We start from the raw sequence: 22,265 nt of genomic DNA, 5'->3' as shown, positions 1-22,265 counted from the left end.
CCCCAGATTTTTTTTTTTTTAAATATGAGTTGTCCAAAATGAGATACCCCTTCACATTTAGGAAGGCTGGAATAAAAAATTTCTTTAAAATTTTTAAAAAGGGAAAGGGCGCCTGGGTGGCTCAGTCGTTAAGCATCTGCCTTCGGCTCAGGTCGTGATCCCAAGGTCCTGGGATCAAGCCCCACATCAGGCTCCCCGCTCGGCAGGAAGCCTGCTTCTCCCTCTCCCACTCCCCCTGCTTGTGTTCCCTCTCTCACTGTGTCTCTCTCTGTCAAATAAATAAAATCTTTAAAAAAAAAATTTTTTTTAAAGGGAAAATAACAACTGGTGGTGAGGCTATGGAGAAACTGGAACTCCCACACATTACTGGTGGGAGCGTGAAATGATGCAGCTGCTATGGGCAACAGTTCGGCAGTTCCTCAAAAAGTTACACAGAGAGTTACGACAAGACCCAGCAATTCCACTCCTAGGTGTATGTCCGCCAAAGCTGAAAACTGGCACATGGAAATTCACAGCAGCTTATTCACAACTGTCCAAAGGGGAAAATAACCCAAATGTCCATTAACAGAAGAACAGATAAACAAAATGTGGTCTATCCATACAACAGAACGTTATTCAGCCGTAACAAAGAATGTAGGACTGGTACAGGCTACAATTTGGATAAATCTTGACAATATTAGGCTACACAAGGAGCGCCTGAGTGGCTCAGCTGGTTGGGTGTCCAACTCTCGGTTTCTGCTCAGGTCATGATCTCCAGACCCTGGGCTCGAGCCCCGCATCAGGCTCCCTGCTCATCCAGAGACCTGCTTCTCCCTCTCCCACTCCCCCTACTGTGTTCCCTCTCTCACTGTCTCTCTCTGTCAAATAAATAAATAAAATCTTTAAAAAAAAAAAAAAAGAGAGAAAATGTTCTCAGTTGACTACAATGGTGGTGATACATATCTCTGAATATACTCAAATCCACTGAATTGTACATTTAAGTGAATGCATTATATGATATGTAAATTGTATCTCAATAAAGCTACCTTAAAGTGATAAGAGTTGCTGCATTTTTTTAATCTGATGATTTCCCTCAAAAATCCAGCTTTCTGGTCTCTTTTTTAAAAACTCAGATGGGGGCACCTGGGTGGCTCAGTCGTTAAGCGTCTGCCTTCAGCTCAGGTCATGATCCCGGGGTCCTGGGATCGAGCCCCGCATCGGGCTCCCTGCTCCGCGGGAAGCCTGCTTCTCCCTCTCCCACTCCCCCTGCTTGTGTTCCCTCTCTGGCTGTGTCTCTCTCTGTCAAATAAATAAATAAAATCTTTTTTAAAAATAAATAAATAAAAAGTAAAAACTCAGATGGGGGCACCTGGGTGGCTCAGTCATTAAGCGTCTGCCTTCGGCTCAGGTCATGATTGCAGAGTTCTGGGATGAAGTCCTGCATCAGGGATCCCTGGCTCAGTGGGGAGCCTGCTTCTCCCTCTACCCTTCCCCCCTGCTCGTGATCTCTCTCTCACTCTCTCCCTAATAAATAAATTTTTAAAAAATAATAATTCAATAAATAAATAAATAAATAAAAACTCAGATGATCTGGCAATTTGGTGCAGGTCCCTGGCACAGTCTGTCCCTTAGCAGGGCCTGTGTCACACTTTACCAGAGACCCTCCCCAGCCTGCCCCCTCACCTGGGCCACAGGCCAGCCTCGGGACAGGGAGGACCTCTATGGGGCTCTCACAAAAGACTCTCCCATCTCTAAGGCCATTCAAACCCACGAACTCCCCTGAAATCACACGTAAAATGTTCCCACTGGATGCTCAAAGGCATCTGTGGCTCAAAACAGGTTCAGAATTATGCTTCAATTATCTCTTTATAACCTATTATCCCCCTCACCCCCCTCTCATGGGTAAGAAAAATCAGGATCCCGTGAGGAATGATTTAAAACCCCACCCCTACTACGCACCCCACACCTAGGCTCTGAGCACAGTGCTCGGTCCCAGGGCTCTGCTCTCAGGAGCCCAGTATCTGCTGGCCAAGGGGCAGGCAGAGGCTGGTGCTCCCCCCTCCCATGAAGCCCCAGGCCCGCCAGGGAGCCCTGCCGTGAGCCAGTCCCCCTGGCAGGCCAGGTCGGGCTCTCCATCACTGTCAGGGCCCTGATGCGAGGGCATAGACAGAGCAGGCCAGGTTGTTCCTGGGGGTGGTGACCACAGGGTCCCCCCAGGCAGGGGAGGCCGGAGGAGGCCAGAAGTGAGCAGAGAGCACACGGGGCATTCTGCTTCTTTATTGGAGTTCTCCATCACGCTCCCACAGGCAGGGCAAAGCGGGTGAGGGGGAAGGGCACCGCGCAAAGCTTGCAGCCCGGCTACTAGGCCCCCAAGGAAAGGAGCTGCCCCACGGCCCATGGCCCATGGCCCGCAGCTCCTCCTGGTAAAACGCTCTCAGCCCACCCTGCTCACCTCACCCTGAATTCCTTTGATCTGATAAGCCAAAGACCCTTCGTGGCCCGTACCTCCAGGGACCCTCCTGAAGCCCCCACGATGCCACACTGTCAGGTTCGGCCTCCCTGCCCACCTCTGGCACCACGCAGTGCAGAGGTGAAACCACAGGATCTGGCCGCAGGAGGACTTGGGTTCGAGTTCCTTCTCCACAGCTTGCTGGCCAGGGACCGCGGGTCCGCTACTCTACAGCTCTGAGCCTCCTTCCCCCGTCCGCCAGATAAAGATGGCAATTCTCAGCGGCAGAGCCAAGGGTGGCTTGGGGAGGCTTTGCTCCCCCCATAATCTTCCTCGGCACCTGCCCCCATTCTCCGATGCGGCCAAGTGACATTTCCTCACCTTAATGAAAAGCGTTACACTAAAGCAGCTTTACCCAGGCCTCTGGCCCTGTCTGCCACCAGATGGCTGCCCCTAAACCAGCCTATGGAGGAACTCTGGCGCTGCTGCTGGAAACAGCACCCACCTCATAGGGCTGTCACAATGGCTCCGTGAGATACCGCAGGTCAAGCATTTGCTCCGTACCTGGCATGGACCAAGCCAAGGCTCAAGAAATGTGACATCACCCTCATCCAGGGCTGCCTCCTAGACTGACTTTGGCCCCTCACCCAGGATTTGCACCATCTCACAACCCCCATGCTCAGGGAATCCAAGCTGACTTTAATAGCCCAAGCCCAACAAAATTGGGAAGGAAAATTTATCACATGCACACACTGTAAAAAATCACCAGAAATGGGCCAATGAAAACAAAACAATCCATTGCTTGGCTGTGGATTATCCAATGCCCAGGATGCTTTGCCCTCCCTTTCCCCATCTCTGAGCAGATGATCCAAAGCTGACTGGCACCATGAGTCCCTGAGGGCTGGAGGGGACTCACAAAGAGTCATGTACCTCTTCCTGCACAAGTGTACGGGGCATGCTCAGCTCTTGCCTGGAAACTGACAAATCCCACAACCTCCGCGATGCCCAACTGCCCCAGAGAGGCCCTGAGGCTGGCCATTCCATGATGGCAGCAGAGAACCCAAGACCAGCAGGGCCCCCACACGGCCCCCCTCGGCATCGCAGACCGAGAGACAGTTCCCTGCCTTAGGGATACAGCCTGGGCCCCCGGTGCCCCCTGCGCAGGGCTGTCCATCCACCACAACCGACGCCACTGCCCTCCTGGCACCCCACTGCCGTTCCTGTCTGTCCTCACTGCCTCCAGCACTACTGGGAAAGCAGCAAGGCGGCAGGACCTTACATGGACACCAGACTGGGCACTTTCCTGGTTCGGGGGTTTAGAGCACAGTGGGGATCATTTTCAGAGTTGGCAGAAGCCTGAGCACATGCACCCCGACATGGGTCAGGATCCCTGGAGGAGACATGGAGCTTTATAATCTCACTGTGTTTCCACTAACCAGGGGGAGTACATATCGCCTGTACAGGAAGAGACAGCACAGGGGCTATGCAGTCCTTTCCTCCAACTGACCCGGTGTGGACCCCCAGGTCTGCCCTAATCCTGGACTCTTCTGAAAATGTGAGCACCAGCCCCCTTGTTCTGGCTTCAGACACCCTTCCCACAGAGGGAGACCCTGTCACCAAGGGCCAGGCACCTGAAGACACAACAGTGCCCAAACCTGAGTCAGCCAGGACCCAACCAGGACCCTTCAGACTCTCCAAGCAGCTCCCCATCGTGCTGGAAAGAGCACTGGACAAGGAGTCCAGGAACCCAGGTTCCAGTGCTAGCTCTCCACTCCCCTTCTGTGCAATCTATATCAGCATTTCCCAAATTTCTGTCATTTACAAACCATCTTCATGATTTTTGTTGAACCCAAGCATTATGTACCATTACTTAAAACTGTCAATGCAATTTTCTCACTTAAATGACTTCAGCATCATCATAAGTCACAAGTAGCCATAAAATCACAAATCCAATGTATAACCATTCGAGCATTAAATGTTCATATGCCTGATGCCTCACACCACATTTCTGGAACTACTGACCCAGAGCAAAGCTCCCTCTGTGCCTCAGTTTCCCCAGCTAGAAGACAAGGAAGTTGGACTAAATGATTCCCTCAGAGTCTCTTCAGGCCCAAGATTCCTCGAGATCAGCCTGGATCCAGTTCCCCCAGGAATCCAGAACCAGCTGGTCAGGATCCTGGGACAGGGACAAGGCCGGAGAGGCTGTACCTGCTGGACTGGGAGCCAAGGCCATTGCCCAGAGAGGTGCTGGCTGGACGCAGAGCAAACAGGAGAGTCATGCCCTCCACTAAGCAGCTCCCAAGGACCCCAAAGCCAGTTCTAATCCCAAGTTCCACAGGCAGCTCCAAATTACAAGACTTTACAGTTAGAAAATCTTTAAACCTTCACTCCTTTTTAGAGCGGGGGAAACTGAGGCACAGAGGAGCTTATGCAAGGACAGAAGTGAGCCGAAAACCCAAGTGACTCCTGACTGCCAAGTCGCCTGCATCACCCAATGGGGGCCACACACAAGTCTGAACTTTCCCCTATTACCTCCCCCTAGAGGCATGGGCTTGGGTTGCTGGCCTGGGAGTACAGAGCATCCCCTTCTGGGAGGGGAAGTCTGAGGACTGTGATTTCGATTGGAGTTTAAACATCCTAGTAAAGCGGGTTTTATGCAATTAGACTGGAATGAATGTGCAGTGAGGCCCACGGCAGGGAGCTTCAAAGCCTGTGTAGTGGGGGTATCATGGCCCCTCTGAATGCGCCCACAAGAAGGAAACGTGGTCCCCCAGGAGAATAGGGCATATTAGTCTCCGTATGTAATAGATTTTATTGACCATATGGAACTGATATAAAAATCGTGTTGCACAGGGTAATCTGGCCTGGAGACAGGAATGTGACATGAAGAATATGATTTCCATAACCAGCTGGGTGGCTTCCTGAGTTCCTGAGCCCGCCCCCCCCCCAGGACCCCCAGCAACTCCCCCCAGCAGCCCCTGGGCATTTACCTGATGCGGTCACGGAGGAATCCCAGGCCAGCGAAAAGTCCGAGGCCTCCCCCTCTTCAACTGAAAGAGAGAACAGAGATGGGCCTGTGAGTTTTGAAGCTGTACAAACAGGCCATCAGGGTGGGGAACACGGCAAGGAAGAAGGGTCATTTGTGGGGGGTCCTTATAATACCCACGATCAGGAACAAGGGGGTAAAGCCTACAAAGAGGCCTTTGTTGGCTTCATGGAGATGTAAAGTAATCAGAATAAAACCTGAATAGCGAGTAAGTGCTGGATCAGTACAGTTTCCCCATCTCTGTGTCCCTAGCAGACATCACAAATCAATCACAGCACTGCCTAGAGCCAGATGCAGCATCAGGATCTTTCTCTTCACCATGCCACAGCCAATCACTATCTATAATCAGAGTTTCCGCTTGAGAGAAAGCCTTTAGCCACTCACAGGAAGACAGCAGAGACTCAGACCTCTCCCCGATCCCACAGACATCATCCTCCTCCCCAAAGCCCCTTAAGCCACCACCAAAATGTGAGAGCTTGTTTGTGAAGCAAATAAGATCACTCTCAGAGGTTGGAGGAGCACAGGGTGCTGTTGCACACACTGAGAGAACTGGCCCACAGACAAACCTCAGGATATGCTAAGGTCCTGTGGTCAGCAGTCACAGGCTGTAACATCTGAAAGCAACTCACCTCTCCACCCCGCCCCTGAGCCCACAGAACGAGGCTGGGTAGGGATGGGGCACCTCCACCACCCTGTACCCCAACATGTAAGACCAGGCTGGTGGAGATGGAGGCCAAGCACCAGGGGAGCATGGGAGAAACTCTATTTGGCATAAAAAAGCTCTTGTCCTGGAATTAATCCCAGTCTAGGGCATGTAATAATATTAAAGCTGGGTTATAGACTCTGTAAAATGTTTAAGCCAAAAATGTGCATACACAGAATTTTTCAGATTTAACGGGCTCTGAAGTTCCACATATGTGCAAACTGAAGCTACCAGGTCCCGCCCGTTCCCTCTGCACTGTCACTGTCCTCCGTGGGCACACGCGGTGAGCCAGACGCGGCGCTGGGTGCTTTCCAGGCAATACTGCAAGTACTCCTCAACAACACTCCCAGAGAGGCCAAGCAACGTGCCTGAGGTCTTACATGGCTACAGGAAGTACGTGCAGAGTCTGGCCTAAAACACACAAGTGCGTCTGAAAGGAAGGCCAATGCAATCTGAAACCACCGCATACAGAGGCGCAGAGGATGCTGTCCAGAATCCTAGCAACTCGGGACTGATAAGCAGCAACCCCAGCCCACCCCACGGAACGCAGGTCCACAAGTGTGCTGGGTAGCCGAGCAGTGAGAGGAGCATGCAGGCTAGGCTCTGGTCCTGGATTCGAATCCTGATTCTGACTCGTGAGCAAATTATTGAACCTCTAAGCTTCAGTTTAGCCATCTCAAAGATAGCTCATAATGGTGCCTAAGCCATAGGGTGGCAGAGAGGCTTGTGCGGGGTGATGGAGGCATCTGCTGGAACAGGGGCTCAGGCACTCAGGTAGGTTTGGCGCTAGGGCTGGACAAGTCCAGCTCTGCAGGGGTGGCCCTCTTGATCATGTATCTGTCCGCGCTCTCGCTCCCCAGCCAGAGCCTCACAGACTGAGCCCAAGAGGGGACATCCACGACAAGGAGCAACAGGCCAAGGAATGCTAACAGAGTGTTCTCTCTTGCCCAAGTTTGCATCCTGAGAGGAGAAAGGCAGAATCCAGACGACGAAAGGTCGGGGAGAGCTGGGGTGGGGCCGAGGCTCTGGTCTGAACTCAGCAAGTTACAGCCGGGGTGCGTTTTCGAACACGCAGCTCTGTGACAAAACGGATCCTACTTGCTAAGCTGATTCCAACCAGACAGCCCCCGAAACCCGGGCAGATGATGCTCCCAGAGATCCAAAGCCAGCTGTGCATGAAAGGGGCAGTTAACGGCGCCTGCCACCACACCTGAAAATCCACTTCGTTCGCATTTCACCGTTTACTTACTTTAAGATCTATGCATTTTGCTTCCATTAAGAAGCCGTTCCCAGTTTGTAAGGTTACCGTGCGGCGATTCTGTTGGTCACCTTCAGCAAGGTCTGCGCGGGTCCCCGCGGGTATCATGTTGATCACAGGCACCATGATGTTAATGCGTGACCCCAGTTCTCCCTTCGTCCACGGTGTACTCCGGCTATCAGGACAAACAGCCCATGTTCTCTGGTTGAGAAGAGTGACCTTCCAGATCTGAAGGTCTGGAGGATGTCCCCAAAATGCCCAACCCTTCCCTCCCTAAGATCAGGCTTTGGCCATCATGGGAAGGATGAAGACATCTGCCATTTTGGAGCTCTTGGGAGGATTTCAGGCTCTCTTCCTGAGGACCAGAAGCCTGCAGAGGTGGCGAGAGGGGAGCGACCCGATGCCGGCCGGCTGGGGAAGTTCAAAGTGGTAGACACCGTAGGCAAGTGGCCGCATCACGCACCGGCATCTCCAGAGCCACGTCTCTCACAGCGAGGAGCCTGTGGCCAGCCCGCCTGGTGCCATGGGAGTGAAAGCATTTTCCTACAACTGCTGTCATGCACCCCACTAACATCCCACCCCCACTTTCCCTTAGCGAAGCAGAAACACGCCATCCTTTATGCATTCCTGATGAGCAAAAGCCAAGCCCTTGGCCCGCCAGCACCACCGTGAGTGTCCATGAACGCGCAGAGGCTCTCCTTCCCCCGCAATCAGACCGTGACACCTCTGTCCAGACTGGTCTCTTCAACAGCGAGATAACTGGCGGGGGCAGCAGGCCCCGAGGAAGGAAGGCCTTCGCAACAGCCGGAGCCAGGCCCTTGCTGGGCGGCCTGAATCCGTGGGCTGCAGGCATGCTCTGGGGGCCTGAGCCATCGCCAGGTGGAATTCGGCCTCAGAGGCACAATGGACACCAAGGGTTGAGCATCTCAGAGAAAACTCTATCAGCACTGTGTCCATTATGGATAACAGCCAAAGGGGCTGCCCAGCAGCCGGCCAGAGGAGTTAGGTGCTTTCTGGAAACTTCCACAGACTACCTCCAACTTTTTAATTGAAAGGTGTTTGGCACCACTGAGGCCAAGACACACCCCTACCCTGTCCCATCTCAAGGGGAACACAGGGACGTCTGCTCCTGTGAATGCTGGCCATTTGCAAGGGCAGGGTGGGTGCACGAGGCCAGTGTGCACACAATGGGAGGGAGTGCGGGCGCAAGTGTGTCAGCATGGGGAGAGGGCGCAGGGAGTGTGAACACACAGGGCCGGGGCACGGCAGCAAGTATGTATACACAGAGGGGCTGCAGGGCTTGTGTTCGCATTGGAGAGTGCACAGAGTGTATTAACCATGGTTTTTAGGGTGTGTTAAGAAGGATTCTGAAGCTCTATCAGGGCTTCAGACAGATCACAACTCTGTTCTCTCTCTGCTCTGGGATCACAAGCCGTGGATGTCTGCTTGCCCCATGGGAGTATACAGCTCATGAGCCTCACCAGACGCCGTCTCCCCAACTCAGCAGCAGGCTTGTAAGTGACGACAGCTCTCCTGCCCTGGAAGGGCCCATAGCCTGCCCCTGTGCACCAGGATGGCCTTGCCATCAACGACATGCCAGTGAGGCCCAAAGACTGTGTGCTGGGCGTCTGGACTTGGGAAACCCAGCGGCATGGGGCATGTGGTGCCAGGTGGGCACCTGTGTAAGCCACCTCCCCAGGGCTGCTGCTGGGGGGCGTGGGTCAAGGTCAGACAGGACCTGGGTTGGCAGACAAGGTGCAGGTCAGAGGTAGGAAAGCTCGGGGACAAGTTCTAAGGCAACGAGAGGGATGAAGAGCAGTGAGTACTAACCCGAGGGCCAGAGGAAGCCCCCAGCAAGGTCAGCAGGGCCCAGGAACCCCTTTCCCTCCTCCCAAATCCACACCAGGACCAGCTGCTCAGCCTGCCTTCAAGGATCTGAGAAGGTCCTGCCCCTGGATGTAAGCCTCCACACATGTGAACAGACAGGCATTTTTCTGGGAAAAGGATCCATGGGTTTCATCAAAAAGATCTAGAACACCACCACCACCTCCTGCCTGCCAAAGAAAGGTTTAAGAACCACTAAATTAATGGCTTTTATTTTGAGAGTATTCTCAGCTGGCCCCACCTCTAGCTGGTGTTCCCAAAGTCTTAGGGGACCGCTCCATGCTTTCCTGGCCACGGCCCCACTAATCATCCCACCCACAGGGAAGGGTTGGGCCCACACTGGTCGGACAGAGGCTCCCTAGAGGCATCCCTACCCCAGTGGAGGTGGTGAGCCAGGCAAGGGCCACATGACTGCCTCTCCTAGGCTCATCCTTAAAGAAACCCTCTCACTTACACTAAGTCAGGGCCGAGGAAGGTAAAGGATATACCTAGAGCCCAGATTCTCATTGTCAAGCATGAAATGCAGTGTCACTATTCCCGACTTTTAGTACTAAGCAATCTCAAGGAGTGAAAAAGTGTAAAGCAGGGAGGACAGTTGTGTATGGCTGAGCGGGTTGTGCACTGCACAAGAGGCCCAGCAGAGGTAGTGAGAGAGGGTTGAAATTTAGCCCACACTCTGTTCACTAAACAGCGTGTCCTGGTGCAGGGCTATGAATGCCTAGAGCAAGATGTACCCAACTTTTGCACAAAGGCATGGTCAGCCTTTTTTCTAACTCACACAAATATGCTGTAAAGTGTAGCCCATGACCACCTCTGGCATCGGGCCTCAGGGCAAAACGACCAGGGTCAAGTGCAAACAAACCCAAGCACTAGGCCAACACTCTCCGGGGTCCTCTCAGGTGGGGATGGGTTCTGGGCAGTCCATTGAGTTGGGGGAGTGATGGCATGAGAAAGCAAAGGCTCTCCACAGCTAAAGCTAAAACTACCCAAGACCCGCCCCGCCCCCCATGGCAACCCCCTTAGCACCAAGCTCAGACCCTCAGAGGAGCGAAGATCTCATAACAGGGTCACATCATGACCCATTTATTTAGCTCTCATGATTCCCTGACCACTTGCCAAAACGAGAGTCACAATGAAAATAGCCCAGTTAAGACCACCTGCCTTTTCCCCGGTGAAAAGAGTCCGGGAACAAGGATGAGAACTCTGCAGCCCCCTCATCAGTCAGTCTGCATCTCACCACCAGGAGGGTGAGCCTAGGATTTAAAGAAATCTATTTTTTGGACAACATGGCTCCTAACCAGAAGACTTCTTCTGCCGATCTAGTGCTTATAACAAAAGGCAGTATGTTCCAATGTGGGAGGCAAAGCGGTCCCACAGACCCATCAAGAGAGTCGTGGGTGGGTCTCCAAGTGGGCAGCTTCGTGATCCATGTTTACAGCAATCTTGGCGATGCTTGACTTTCCCCTTGAACACCGGCTTTAGAACGAGCACCTATAAAGAGATGCAACTTTTCTGAGAATGATTCATAAGTCCTTCCCCTGGCCCATCCTGGGCAGAGGGGGCAGAAGCCTGGATCTTGCTTGGCCATTGTCTTCCTTTTCTCCCTTGCCTTTGCTTAGCAAGAAAACAGTGAGAACAGAAAGACATCCAGTAATAGTCCAAGAACTCCCAAAAAGGAGTTGGTCCATCCTTACTGGGATGGGGAACCTTCCAGAAGTCATCCACCAGAGCGGGACAAATGGACTAGATGAGGGTACCCGGAGAGTAGCTGTAAAATGGAGGAGTTCAGGTAGGGAGTCCTAAAATAGGGCTCTCCAGGACTATCCTCCAGCTTTGCCACTTTCAGGCCAGTAGATCTGGGACAAGATGCTTGATCCACTCTGACCTTCGGTTTCCTCCTCTATGAAATGGGCAAACTATGAGTACGCCGCTGGCAGGAGGGTCCAGAGGACTGGACGGAATGAGCTGGTATTCCTAACACACACAGCCCAGGGTAAACAGGCAATCAACGTTAGCATTCTCTCCTCCAGGTTCCCAGCCAAGCACTACGGCCTCACTGCACTTGTGAAGACAGGAGGGCTCCCACAGTGACATCAGTTTTCCCATGAGGTTCACCCACCACACCCCCAGAAAGGGCCCAGTGACAGCCCTGCGTCCTTTGGTATCACCACCTCCTAGTTCCTGCCACAGTGCAGGGATGGTGTCCCTAAACGTGGAACCCTCTGGTGGTCCCAGCCAGGGGGCTCAGCCCCTGTGCCAGCTCATCTCCCCTCCCTTTCTGACCCCCCACCATCACCCCACACCACACACCCCAAAAGAGAAGGGCTGGGAGACATCTGTGGAAGGAACAGAAGGGCCAATCCCAGCAGAATCTAGACACGGAGCAACTTTGCAGAAATGGGGCTCCTCTCCTCCACTCTTCCCTAAAAAATTAACGTGATAACAATGACGATGTGAAAAATAGGGTGATGATATGACGCACTACAAGTGTGCTGGAAGTGTGAGAGGGATGGGCTCTCACTGGACCAGAGATGGCATAGATGTGGTAAACCTAACCCAGCTCCCCGATCCCACACCTGTGGCAGACATCACTCATCGATCAGGGCTCGCTTTCTCACTACGCAGGGATGCAACTTCAACAGCCTCAACAAAGTGGGCTAAAATCTATTGGCCTTCTCCATCCTGGTCCACACATCTTCCCCTTCCACAGGTACCTATGATGGCACACGCACACTGCACACATTCACACACACACCTTCCACTACACTTGGGTATGTGTCCAACAGGAGCAGATCGGGGCCAGAGCCAGGACTGCTCTCCCCCGGGGAAAGCCAACCTCCACTGAGCCCCTGTGGCATCAGGCACCATGCCGAGCATCCCACCTACTGGCTCCCACTTCATCCTCCCAGCCTCCCTCTGAGAAAGTCTTCAAATCCCCACTTTTTTGATGAGGCACTGAGGCCCCGGGGAGCCGGAGCATCTGTCCAGAAGCCAACTCGTGGGCTCACAAGGCCAGTGGGGATGTTTCCAAGTGTGGCTTTAGCTCTGAGCCATGAACATCCAGCTACGCACCCCTTGCGCTGCCTGCTCCAGCCCAGCCACGGGGCAGGAGGAGAGGAAACGGAATGTCACAGAGACACCCGACGTGTCCACTTTAGGAGAGAACAGAATCAGGAACGGACCAGCAACGACAACATGGCAAAGGCCAGGCATCCAAGTGAATTAAAACGGCTCTTTCTCATTTTACTGAAAGAGTACCTCGAAGCTCTGTGGGAGGAGGAGCAAGGCCCGGGGAGGTCAATAGCCCCCAGGGACCGGTGCACTGCCACAGCCTGGGTCAGGAGGCAGAAGTCAGCATGGCCTGGGGTCCCTCAAAGCTCTCCCCTCCCCACCCCACCCCCGCACCTGCCACTCCCTCTTAACCAGAATCACCTGGTATCAGTGGGCTTTTACAGATGCTCCCTCAGCTGCTGCCCAAAAGTCAAGCCATTTCACAGAAGGGGAAATAAAGTCCCAGAGAAGAGAAATAGCTCACCCAGGAGGCAGCAGAGATGACAGAAGCAGACCTGGAACCCAGGCACCCTAGCTTCCAGGCCCTGGAGTCCACACACACAAAGCTCCGTACTCGGGTGTTCCCAAGCCCTCACCAGGCACCAAGCTCTGCAGCTCCTCTGAATGTAGTCCCCAGGCAGCATTGTTAGAAATGCAGTCTCTCGTGGCACCTGGGTGGCTCAGTCGGTTGAGCACCTGATTCTTGGTTTCGGCTCAGGTCAGGATCTCAGGGTAATGAGATCGAGCCCCGTGTTGGGTTCCGCGCTCAGTGCAGAGTCTGCTTGAGATTCTCTCTCTCTCTCTCCCTCTGCCCCTCTCCCTGCTCGCTCACATGTGCTCTCTCTCTCTCTTTCCCTAAAATAAAGATATAAATAGATAAATAAATAAACCTTTAAAAAGAAAAAAAAAAAGAAATGCAGACTCTTAAAAGCAGAACCTCTGGGGGTGGGGCCCAGCGGGCAATTCTCATGCATGCTAGGGCTTGAGAACCACTGGCCTACACAATCCTGCAAGTACATTTATTAACCCCATTTTATAGATGAGAAAACTAAGACCAAGTAACTTGCCCAAGGTCGCAGAGCTAGGACAACGTGAAGCTAGGACTGTGATTCTTAACCCCTTTGTTTCACTTCTGCCTTCAACAAACAGAAGCTCTAGCTCCAGACTGAGTGGGGTCAGCAACAAAAGGAAGACTCTGATTCTCTCCCCAGTGATTCCAATTTACAGAAGATTCCCTACGTTCCTTCCTGGGCCAGCACCAGGGGAACCTAGGAAGAGAACTCATTCTCTGGGGTCTCCCCACACACACAGGTTCCTTGGGGTGTCAAGGGGAAACCAGTGGAGACGGTGGTGTGTTGGCCAATGTTTCACAGGTGGTTCGGGGAGAAAGGGTGCTGGTTTGTAGCATCTGCTGTCTGTAGTGTAAATCCTCCCACCAACTGGCCAATGTCAAGGTCCCAAACAAGGCACTGCCGAACACAGATCTGGGAAGAGATGTGCCCAGTTAGCACAGCTCTGGATAAAGGGGCCTGCCAAGGGAGGCGCAGGGAGGGAAGGGGTGGCGGCCAGGAGATGGAGCCAGCCCTGGAAGTCACGGGAAGCCCCGGGGAGTTCACGGCTCAGGCCACTGCACCTCCCCGGCTCGCCCCACCACCCCTCACCCTGCCCAGGCTCTGCCCCCTTAGGGTCCCAGGTATTTCGGAAACCGGGAACTCACTCAAGAGTTGCCCTTTTCTTATTGTTTCCTAGAGTAAGCATCCTTTTCTTTTTATAAAAGTCTCTGACATAAGCAATTCACGTACAATGTAGAAAACTAGCAAATACATGTAAGTTAAAATTGAGAAACAAAAAGTACAACTTTCTGGGTATAAATACATCGTTATAGCCTCCCAGAAAGTTGTAACAACATGTATCACTGAACACCACTAACTGCTCCGGAACCTGTTTTTCTAACTCAGCCAGTAACACGATCAGCATCTTTTCCCATAAAAACCATGCGTGGCCACTGTCACCACTGATGGTGGCCCTGTCACAGGAGGCTGCAGGGCGGGCTGAGCCAGTGCCCCGGTGCTGGGCACCCCGGCTACTCCTGGTGGCTGTCTACCGTAAGAGAAGCCGTGTTGCAGGAGACACATCCACACATGTCACCCATGGCCACGAGCCTGATCAGTGATTTTTCTCAGGATTGCCCAGACACAGAGTTTGCTGATTTGTAAGACATAATGTCCAATGCGTATTTGGCCTTTTCCTCCTTTACTAAGCACCGAGGGCCTTAAGTGACCCAGGACTCTGAGTTAGGTACTAGGAGAAAGATGACAAAGGGACTTTGACTTTGACCTTCAACCCTTAGGCTGTGGACTCCCCGTTGATAAGCGTCGCCATGGTTGTGCCCCCCCCCGGGGGGGGCACCTAAGAGCTGAGTGAATAAATAAATGAACAACTAAGCTAAGGGATGATGGAGGATGCTGAATCAATACCAATCTCTGAATGAGGCAGAAACAGGTGGAAAAGAGTGAGGACCCAGAGTGTACATAGAGAGGAGGGGTGGGAGCTAGGGAAGGTGACCGGCAGGCCCCTGGACGGCAGGGACCACCCGCCACCTACAGCCCCAGCCTGGAGCTCTGAGGCCCACAGTCGGGGCCCCAGACAAAGCTCAAGGCGGGGGGGCCAGCCGAGAGCCAAGGTGAGAGTTTCTACTTTCACCTCAGATAAAATTCTGATTTCCTTTTACCCGAATACACAAATCTACAAAGTGGGAGTGGGGACCCCAGGCTGGCTCCGTCGGAAAAGCATGTGACTCTTGACCTCAGGGTGATGAGTTCGAGACCCACGTTGGGTCTAAAAAATAAATAGATAAAACTTAAAAAAAAAAAATAAAGTGTGAGTCATAAAATCCCCATTTGTTTTGAAGGCAAAGTGAAGTAACACACGTAAAGAGCTCAGCCCAGTGCCTGGCACACAGAGAGCAACACTAAATAGGATTACTGTGTCTGTGCTCCCAGTAAATGTGTTCAGGATTGGGGGGTTTCCTGCAAATTCCCTTTCTGGGGAACTGCCTGCCGGGGGCCTTAACACTTGGAGGGCCTCAGGCCTCCCAGGCTGTCCTCCTGTTTAATCCCCTCTCCCTGAGGCTAATCTCCTCGTTCATATATATATTTCATTTCATACAGTCACCCCTGCACGATCTCGTTAACCAGCAGCGTGCAGCATATAAACGTGGATTTACGGCAGGGTCTGGCTCCCACTTCCTGCGTCGGTGGCAACATTGGGTGCTTGGCCACCAGCTGTTCAGCTCTGGTGGAAGGTGACAAAGCCAAGAGCACACTCTGCCGTGCACAGAGGGGCCATGGCCACGTCCCACACAAAGGGGTGGACGGAAGCGGCCCAGTGAGCGCTAGGAACCTGAAGGTGGGCGCTAGAACCATGGGGGGGCCAGGGAACACAGCCTGGGGTCCCGGCCCCTCGATCAGGAGAGAAAGGGACAGCACCCACCCACATCTGTCCCCTGTTTGAGATGGAGGAAGGAGTGGACATGACCAGAATCCCACTCTCTTGCCTTTTTTCCAACTGGGTTTTTAAAAAAGGCATCATAAAGTGGAAACTAATATTTTTTTACAACCCCTTAACAACTTCTCCTCTGTGCTAACATACTGTAAATAAATGTCACTACCTTGTTATACATGTGGTTTATCTTAAACACACGCAAAGAGGAAACTGAGTCTCTTATTGAAAACTGATGTGCATGTACGTGTGCATGTGTGCATGTAAGTGTTTTCGTCTGGTTTTGGATGCACAGACCATCTCTCCTTCTCCTCCTTCGTATCAAAAGCCCCAAGCCTTCCACAGGAATGAACTGTAATGACCATTTCCAAACATTTGGTAATTCCGCATGCATGTCCCAGGGGTCGGGGCAATCATAATAAATACTTCACAGTTTCGGGAGTCAATGCTTTTAATAAGTCTGGTTCGGGAGGGGGACATTTCATTGGCACAGACACGTCCCCCAGCTCCGCCCCATCGCCCACCCATGGTGGTTAGAATGCACGTGGGGGCCTTCGGGGGACCTGGTGTCTCCACCTGGCAGCTGGCCTCACCAGGGCGGCACTGACATCACCGGTCTGATGTTCCTGAGACAGTGACCGACAAGGCAGGTGCGGTGGGAGTCTTCCTAAGCACGCAGGACACCCTGAGCGGTGACCGGCCCCTCCGCCACCCAGTCCCCGCAGACCTCCCGGGAACTTGGCCAGGAGCACACACAGCCTGCACTAAGAGTTACAGAATGCTTTTCTTTCCCTCAGCTTCTCTCCTTTGCTTAAATACCTTCCCTTCCCGCCTCCAAAGGGCACTCCACATGAAATCACACATCTAGGGTGCTACTCACAATTTTTCTAATAGATATTAGAATAAACATATCAAGTAACACTTGCCTAATAGTAGAATCAACATATAAGTATGGGGGGGGCGACCCTCATTCGCCTATGGACCACCTGAATCACAGCAGGATTCGGGGATGTGGAACGTCACACTGTTCACTTCCTCCCAGCCCAAAGTTCCCATCCATCGTCCTATACAGAGAAAAGCAGCCTCCAAAAGCCGAAGGGGGAGCTCCACTGTAGGCAAAGCCCCAAAGGGGCCGGGGGACAGCAAGGGATGCAGCCGAAGAAGACAAGCCGCCCGCAGCACCCCCAGGCCCCGGGAATGGCACACAGCCCTGGGAGGAGGCATGTCCCTGGGTGGGGGGTACAGCAAGCCCTTCCTACCATCAATCACATCTGTCTCATCCCAGAGCCCTGAGAGGCCCAGCGCTTGCCAGATGTGGGCCGCCCGTGGGGACAGAGTTCATTTTCCTCGCGTCCTGTGATAATACTTGGCTGTGTTTATTTAACTTTCTGCTTTGGATGGGCCAGGAAAATCAGTTTGGCTCCCTTCGATCAAAACATAGCAGCCCACACATCATGCGAGGACACCCACACAGAAGAAGCTCCCCCTACACCGTCCGAAAAAACACATCTGGCCCACTGCTGGCAGGGGCCGGCCTCGGGGGGCCCGGGGTGGCTGCTTGGTGCAGTGCGGGGTAGGCCGGGGCTCCGCACAGGCTCCCTCACCAGGCCCAGGGGCCTCAGGGAGACTGCAGGTGGCACCGGAACTTCAGGAAGCTGACTGAAGGAAGAAGACAGACGAGAAGGACAGCCCATGGGAAAGGCGCCGTGGTCCAGGGTCTGGGTCCGGCACCTGAAAGAGCAGACGCCTTCTTCCGGCAAGGCCCACAGCCCAGCTCCCGGGGCAGAAGGTGGGGACCTCTAGGTGGGTTTACAGAGCCAGGAAAAACCGCTCAGGCTGCCTGTTCTTACGGACTATATCGAGTGCCTCCGTTCAGCCCCATGGCACCCGAAAGCATGGTCCTAAGCCCCACCAGGGCTCTGGGGCTGGGGTGCCCACCCAGGACCACATGGCAGGGCAAACACGGGAGCTCACCCCTCCGTCAGGCGGCCACCAGCCAGCAGAACCCGGCCCTTCACCTGGGCCCACCTGTAACACCCCCGCCTGCAGGCCACCCCCCTTCTTTCCCACCCTCTGCTCCTTCCCTCCCCAAGAAGGCCCCCACAGATCCAGGCCCTGCCCATGCCCTATTCCCTGCAAACAGTACTCCTTGCCCCTCTCCGGCCCTGGGGAGAGGCCCACGGAAGCTCCGTCCACCCTTGGGAAACAAACTTGAGAAGAGGCCCACAGAGGTCTAGGGTGGTCTGGGGCCGTGGGGAGAGGGGGGGACCAGGGACCTGGAGACTAGTCCAGAAGTAGGGGCACATCCCGCCCCCTTGCTCACAGGCTCCTCACCCCCCCAGCAGACAGCCACGGAGGGGCCGCCTCTAAAGGGGGGAGCTCGGGTCCTGCTCCGCCATGCCCAGCTCTGTGGCCCGGCAGGCCTCAGGGCTGCACTCTTCTCCATGCTTCCGCAGGGATGCTCAGCGGTGGATTCGGCCTGGAAGATCTCCCAGGCAGGAAACTCCAACCGCTAAGAGCACAGGGTTGGTCATCATACCGACCAGGGCTTCGAGGCATGGCTCCGACAGTAACCCGCTGTGTGACACAGGCCATGCAGTGTCTGTCTCTGGGCCTCAATTTTCTCATAAGTCAAGTGGGATGATACAAATATCGACTCCTCAGAGGTACTTCGAGGAGGCGAGGAGATGACACAGTAGGAGACAGCAGATGTCGGGTGCCCGGTGAGAGCCCAGCAGGCGGTGCTCAGCAGAGGGCAGTCACAGCGGTGGTCTTGGCTCAAGAAACCAGCCCACGTCCCTCCACCCACAAAGCTGCTGGGGTGTGCACGGAGCTTTCCTGCACTCAGCACACTCTCACGCCCTGAAACAGACACACTTGCTGACAGGTCAGGGTGCTGGGTCAGGATGGGCAACACCGCGTGTCCCGTGTCACAGAGGAGAAGGCTGAGGCCCAAGGAGTGAAGCGCCCACCGCATCCCACATGGGGGGTCCAGCCCAGCCCGGACTCCAGGGCCGGGCTCCTTCCCAGTCCCACCAGATCTCCCTCATTGACACTGATCACTGCCGATCCCACATCCCAGTTTGGGGGTGAGCAGGGCACAGGCAGGGCCCCGAGAAGCCTGTGCAGCCCCTCTGCGGCCCCTTCGCAGCAGCGGGGCCCCTCTGCGGACCGAGGCCCCGGAGGCCCCAGCACATCACAGAGACAGGGATATCCCTCTAGAGCCCAGCCTGGCCCTGCCAGAGAGAGTGAGGTGCCACAGCCACTCACTCGGGCTGGCAGGGCACCAACAAGACCCAAGGGCTGGGCCGAAACAGAAGCCTGCAGCCCCTCATCCAGCTAATCCAGCCCGGGTAGTCCCCCCCAGAGGCCGGACTCCAACTCACCTGCCCCAGCCAGGGGCCTGAGCTCCTGACAGGAGGTGTCCGTTCCCACCTGGGCCTGGCACCCACCGACAGAACCCCCTCCCCGCAAGCCCTACAGCCTTCCTCATTAGGTTAAAAAGTGTTCTCCAGAAACCAGAGGCCCTTGAGAGCCATCTGCACCAAGCACAACCCCCGGGGCAAGCATCCCACCCCCAAACCTTCTAAAAGGCAGGCCGTGTCATGGAAGGAGCCCAGGCATGGAGCCCAGCAGCCCCAGACAGAAGTCCTGCACCTCTGCCTCAGCGTACACATCTGTAAAATGGAAGAAAGAAGAGTACGCGCTCGTCGCCACGCAGTTATAAGCACTGGATAAGGTCTGTACCGGCCGAAAGCACCCACAAGCACATTAAAGACCATGACATCTAGCAGAGCATCATCAGGGCGACCCCAGCTGCCAGGCACCAGGCGAAGCATTTGGGGAGCATCAGCTACTTTAATCCTCGCAGCGCCTTTATGCCATCCGACAGGAGAAAGCCAAGGCGGGAGAACAGGAAATGACTTGCCCAAGGTGACACAGCCCCCGCTTGGGGGGCCAGAGTAACCCAGCTCTGCCTCCAGAGACAGCCGTCACTGCATCACAGTTACCGGTACCCTTGCTGTGGAGTGCGTCACCTTCAGAGTCCTCCATCTGTGTCCAGGCCCCAGGCCCCCGCAGACCCTGCTCCATCCAGCTCATGCATCTGCACCCCCACCTCCCAGGCAAACATTTCCTGCCTCAGTACCTCTGCTACGGGTGCTCCATTCATCTAAAATGCCCCCCTCCGTATCGGAGGCCCCAGCTGACCTCTGCTGTCCAACCCGGGGAACAGACCCCTCCCCCACTGTGGTCCCCATAATCCTCTCTCAGGGCGAGACTCCGGGCAGTGAGCATTCTAAGGCCGGGCCCCATCAGGCACCACTGGTTAAAGCGAATTCACCCCAAGCCCTTCACTTTTTTACCTTTTTTAATCCCCGGCGGGGGGCGGATTTCAGATACAGGTGGGCACACAGAGAAAAATCAAACTGACCCCTCGTGCCGCACTTGGAAATGCTGTAGGTATTTTGAGGTATTTGGCCTTAAGGAACACTTTCCATGCATTATATATCTTCCTTTTGTAATAGAAGTCCACCCCCACCCGACCCCCCATGTCCTCAGGGCCTCCAGGATGTGCAGTGCAGCCCTGGAAAATCCAGCTCATGGCCCCATGGGGAGGTGGCCAAGAAGGGGCACCAGGGTAATGGGGGATCTTGAAACCACATCTTAGGAGGGAAAGCAAAGGAACAGACGCTGTTGAACCCAGAGGAGCAGGCTCAGGGCTGTCTTCAGGCGTCCAAAAGGCTGTCATGGGGAAGAGGGAATGAGCTTGCTGTGTGGCCCCAAGGGGTCAAGCCGAGACCAACCAGTGGAAGTCACTACAGGGAGACTGCAGGAAGGAATTGAGAGGATTCTATCAGCACAGGCTACATGGGAAGGTGCACTCAGGAGGTAGTAAGGTTGCTGGCATGGGAGGGGGTCAAGCCGAGCTGGAGAGACCCTCAGGGAATTCAAGGCTCAGCTAGGAGGGGAGGCTGGAGTTGACCTTGACGGGCTCCTCTAGGCCAGGATCCCAAATGACCACAGGGGCACCAGAGATGAATAGGGAAGGGAGGAGACTTGTCGGGTTATAAATGACCCCACCCCCTGGCTCAATCCAAGCTGCTGCCTGGAGTATGCTCAGCAGGGTCAGATCTTCTGGGTTTTCCCGGAAGGCCAGAGATCTGAATGTTTATATGAATCATTGCAATTTTTAAACAGGCCCAATAAACTTCTCACAGGCCTGATGTGGTCCGTGCACTGCCTGCTGGAGACCCCCCGATCTAACAAGGAACTCACAGGGCAAAGGAGGCAACTGAAAGGAAAGGGGTGCCATTTAGGGGCCTGGAAGAGCAACCATCCCTGCAGGAACAGAATGGGTTAAGTGATGATTTGGCTCTCTGCTCCACTCCAAGGCTGCAGCTGGCCTCCTAGGCCCCCAGGAGGCTCTGTCAGCTGCCCAGGCCCCCCGCCCAACCTGCCTGCCTCAGCCACCCAGCCTGGAACCCTGGATCTGGGAACAGGACAGCTGCCCTGGGGCTGGCTGGCTACAGCCAGCCAGGGAGAGATTCCGTTCCCCGTACCCCGCTGAGAGCCATTTGCTCATTTGGGATGGATGCCACAGGGGCAGAGAAGCAGGCCTCTGTCCCTGCTCTCCTCTCCCACTTCCCCTGCAGCTCCAGGCCTAGGGACAGGGAGAAGATCCCAGGCAGCATGATCATTGAAACTGTGACAACTATGACCATTCACTGAGCATGCACACCAAGGCCCGGGCTGGGTGTGCAACACACGGTGGGCTCACGTAATCCTCACAGTAACCCTGCGGGGGAGTTTTTAACCACCCTCACTTCACAAGTGAGGAAACCTATGCTCAGAAAGGTTAAGACACTCACCCACGGTCACACAGCCAACGGGTGGCAGAGCTGGGATTCAGACTTCTATCCAGCTCTAAACCCCACACACACCAAACCACTGGGGCAGAGGGTCCCTGCTCCCAGGCATCCATGTACCCCCTCCACCTGGTTATGCTCCACGGGATCTAGGCACCTAGAGCGTGACCAGCCTATGAGAGGAGGGGGGTGGGGAAGGGGCAGGACCAATGTTCCTGGTATAGACTGAAGCACATCGGCCAGCAAATGTCGAGCCATTTCCCTCGGGTTCCCCTCCTGTCCTACAAGGGGGTCCACTCCGGATGAACAATGTCTTGTAGGGAACAGGGGAGCCTGGCTTGAGGGCCACACCAGGGGAAGACAAGGCCCCCCGTGGCCCCAGGGGTAACCTCAGGCTTGTCCCATGGTCATAAAACAAGAGAGCACCCCAAGCTACTCTGACGTCTCCCCAGATCAAGAGCCCTGGACCTACGACTGTGTTTTTCATCCTGAGCAATAATCCCTGGGAAATCTCAACTTGGATGTGC

General features: G+C 54.4%; 1 protein-coding gene across 2 annotated transcripts in view; it reads right to left on the bottom strand.

Annotated features, from left to right (window-relative positions):
* The window catches only part of ZNF423 (zinc finger protein 423), a 332,672-nt gene that overhangs the window by 263,017 nt on the left and 47,390 nt on the right, over positions 1–22,265 (bottom strand). Inside the window, exon 2 of one of the 2 annotated variants that reach the window (XM_025852448.2) lies at positions 5,419–5,478. The exons of the other annotated variant lie outside the window; for it this stretch is intronic. Within the exon in view, the coding sequence (XP_025708233.2) occupies positions 5,419–5,478 (60 nt within the window). The remainder of the gene's footprint in view (positions 1–5,418; positions 5,479–22,265) is intronic. 2 annotated transcript variants of the gene reach the window in all.

This window comes from Callorhinus ursinus, unplaced genomic scaffold (assembly GCF_003265705.2).
Source record: "Callorhinus ursinus isolate GAN/ISIS: 27379988/994484 unplaced genomic scaffold, GSC_fseal_2.0 scaffold56, whole genome shotgun sequence".
Taxonomy (NCBI): Eukaryota; Metazoa; Chordata; class Mammalia; order Carnivora; family Otariidae; genus Callorhinus; species Callorhinus ursinus.
The sequence above is the reverse complement of the archived record's forward strand: the minus strand, read 5'-3'. Positions and strand labels throughout refer to the sequence as shown.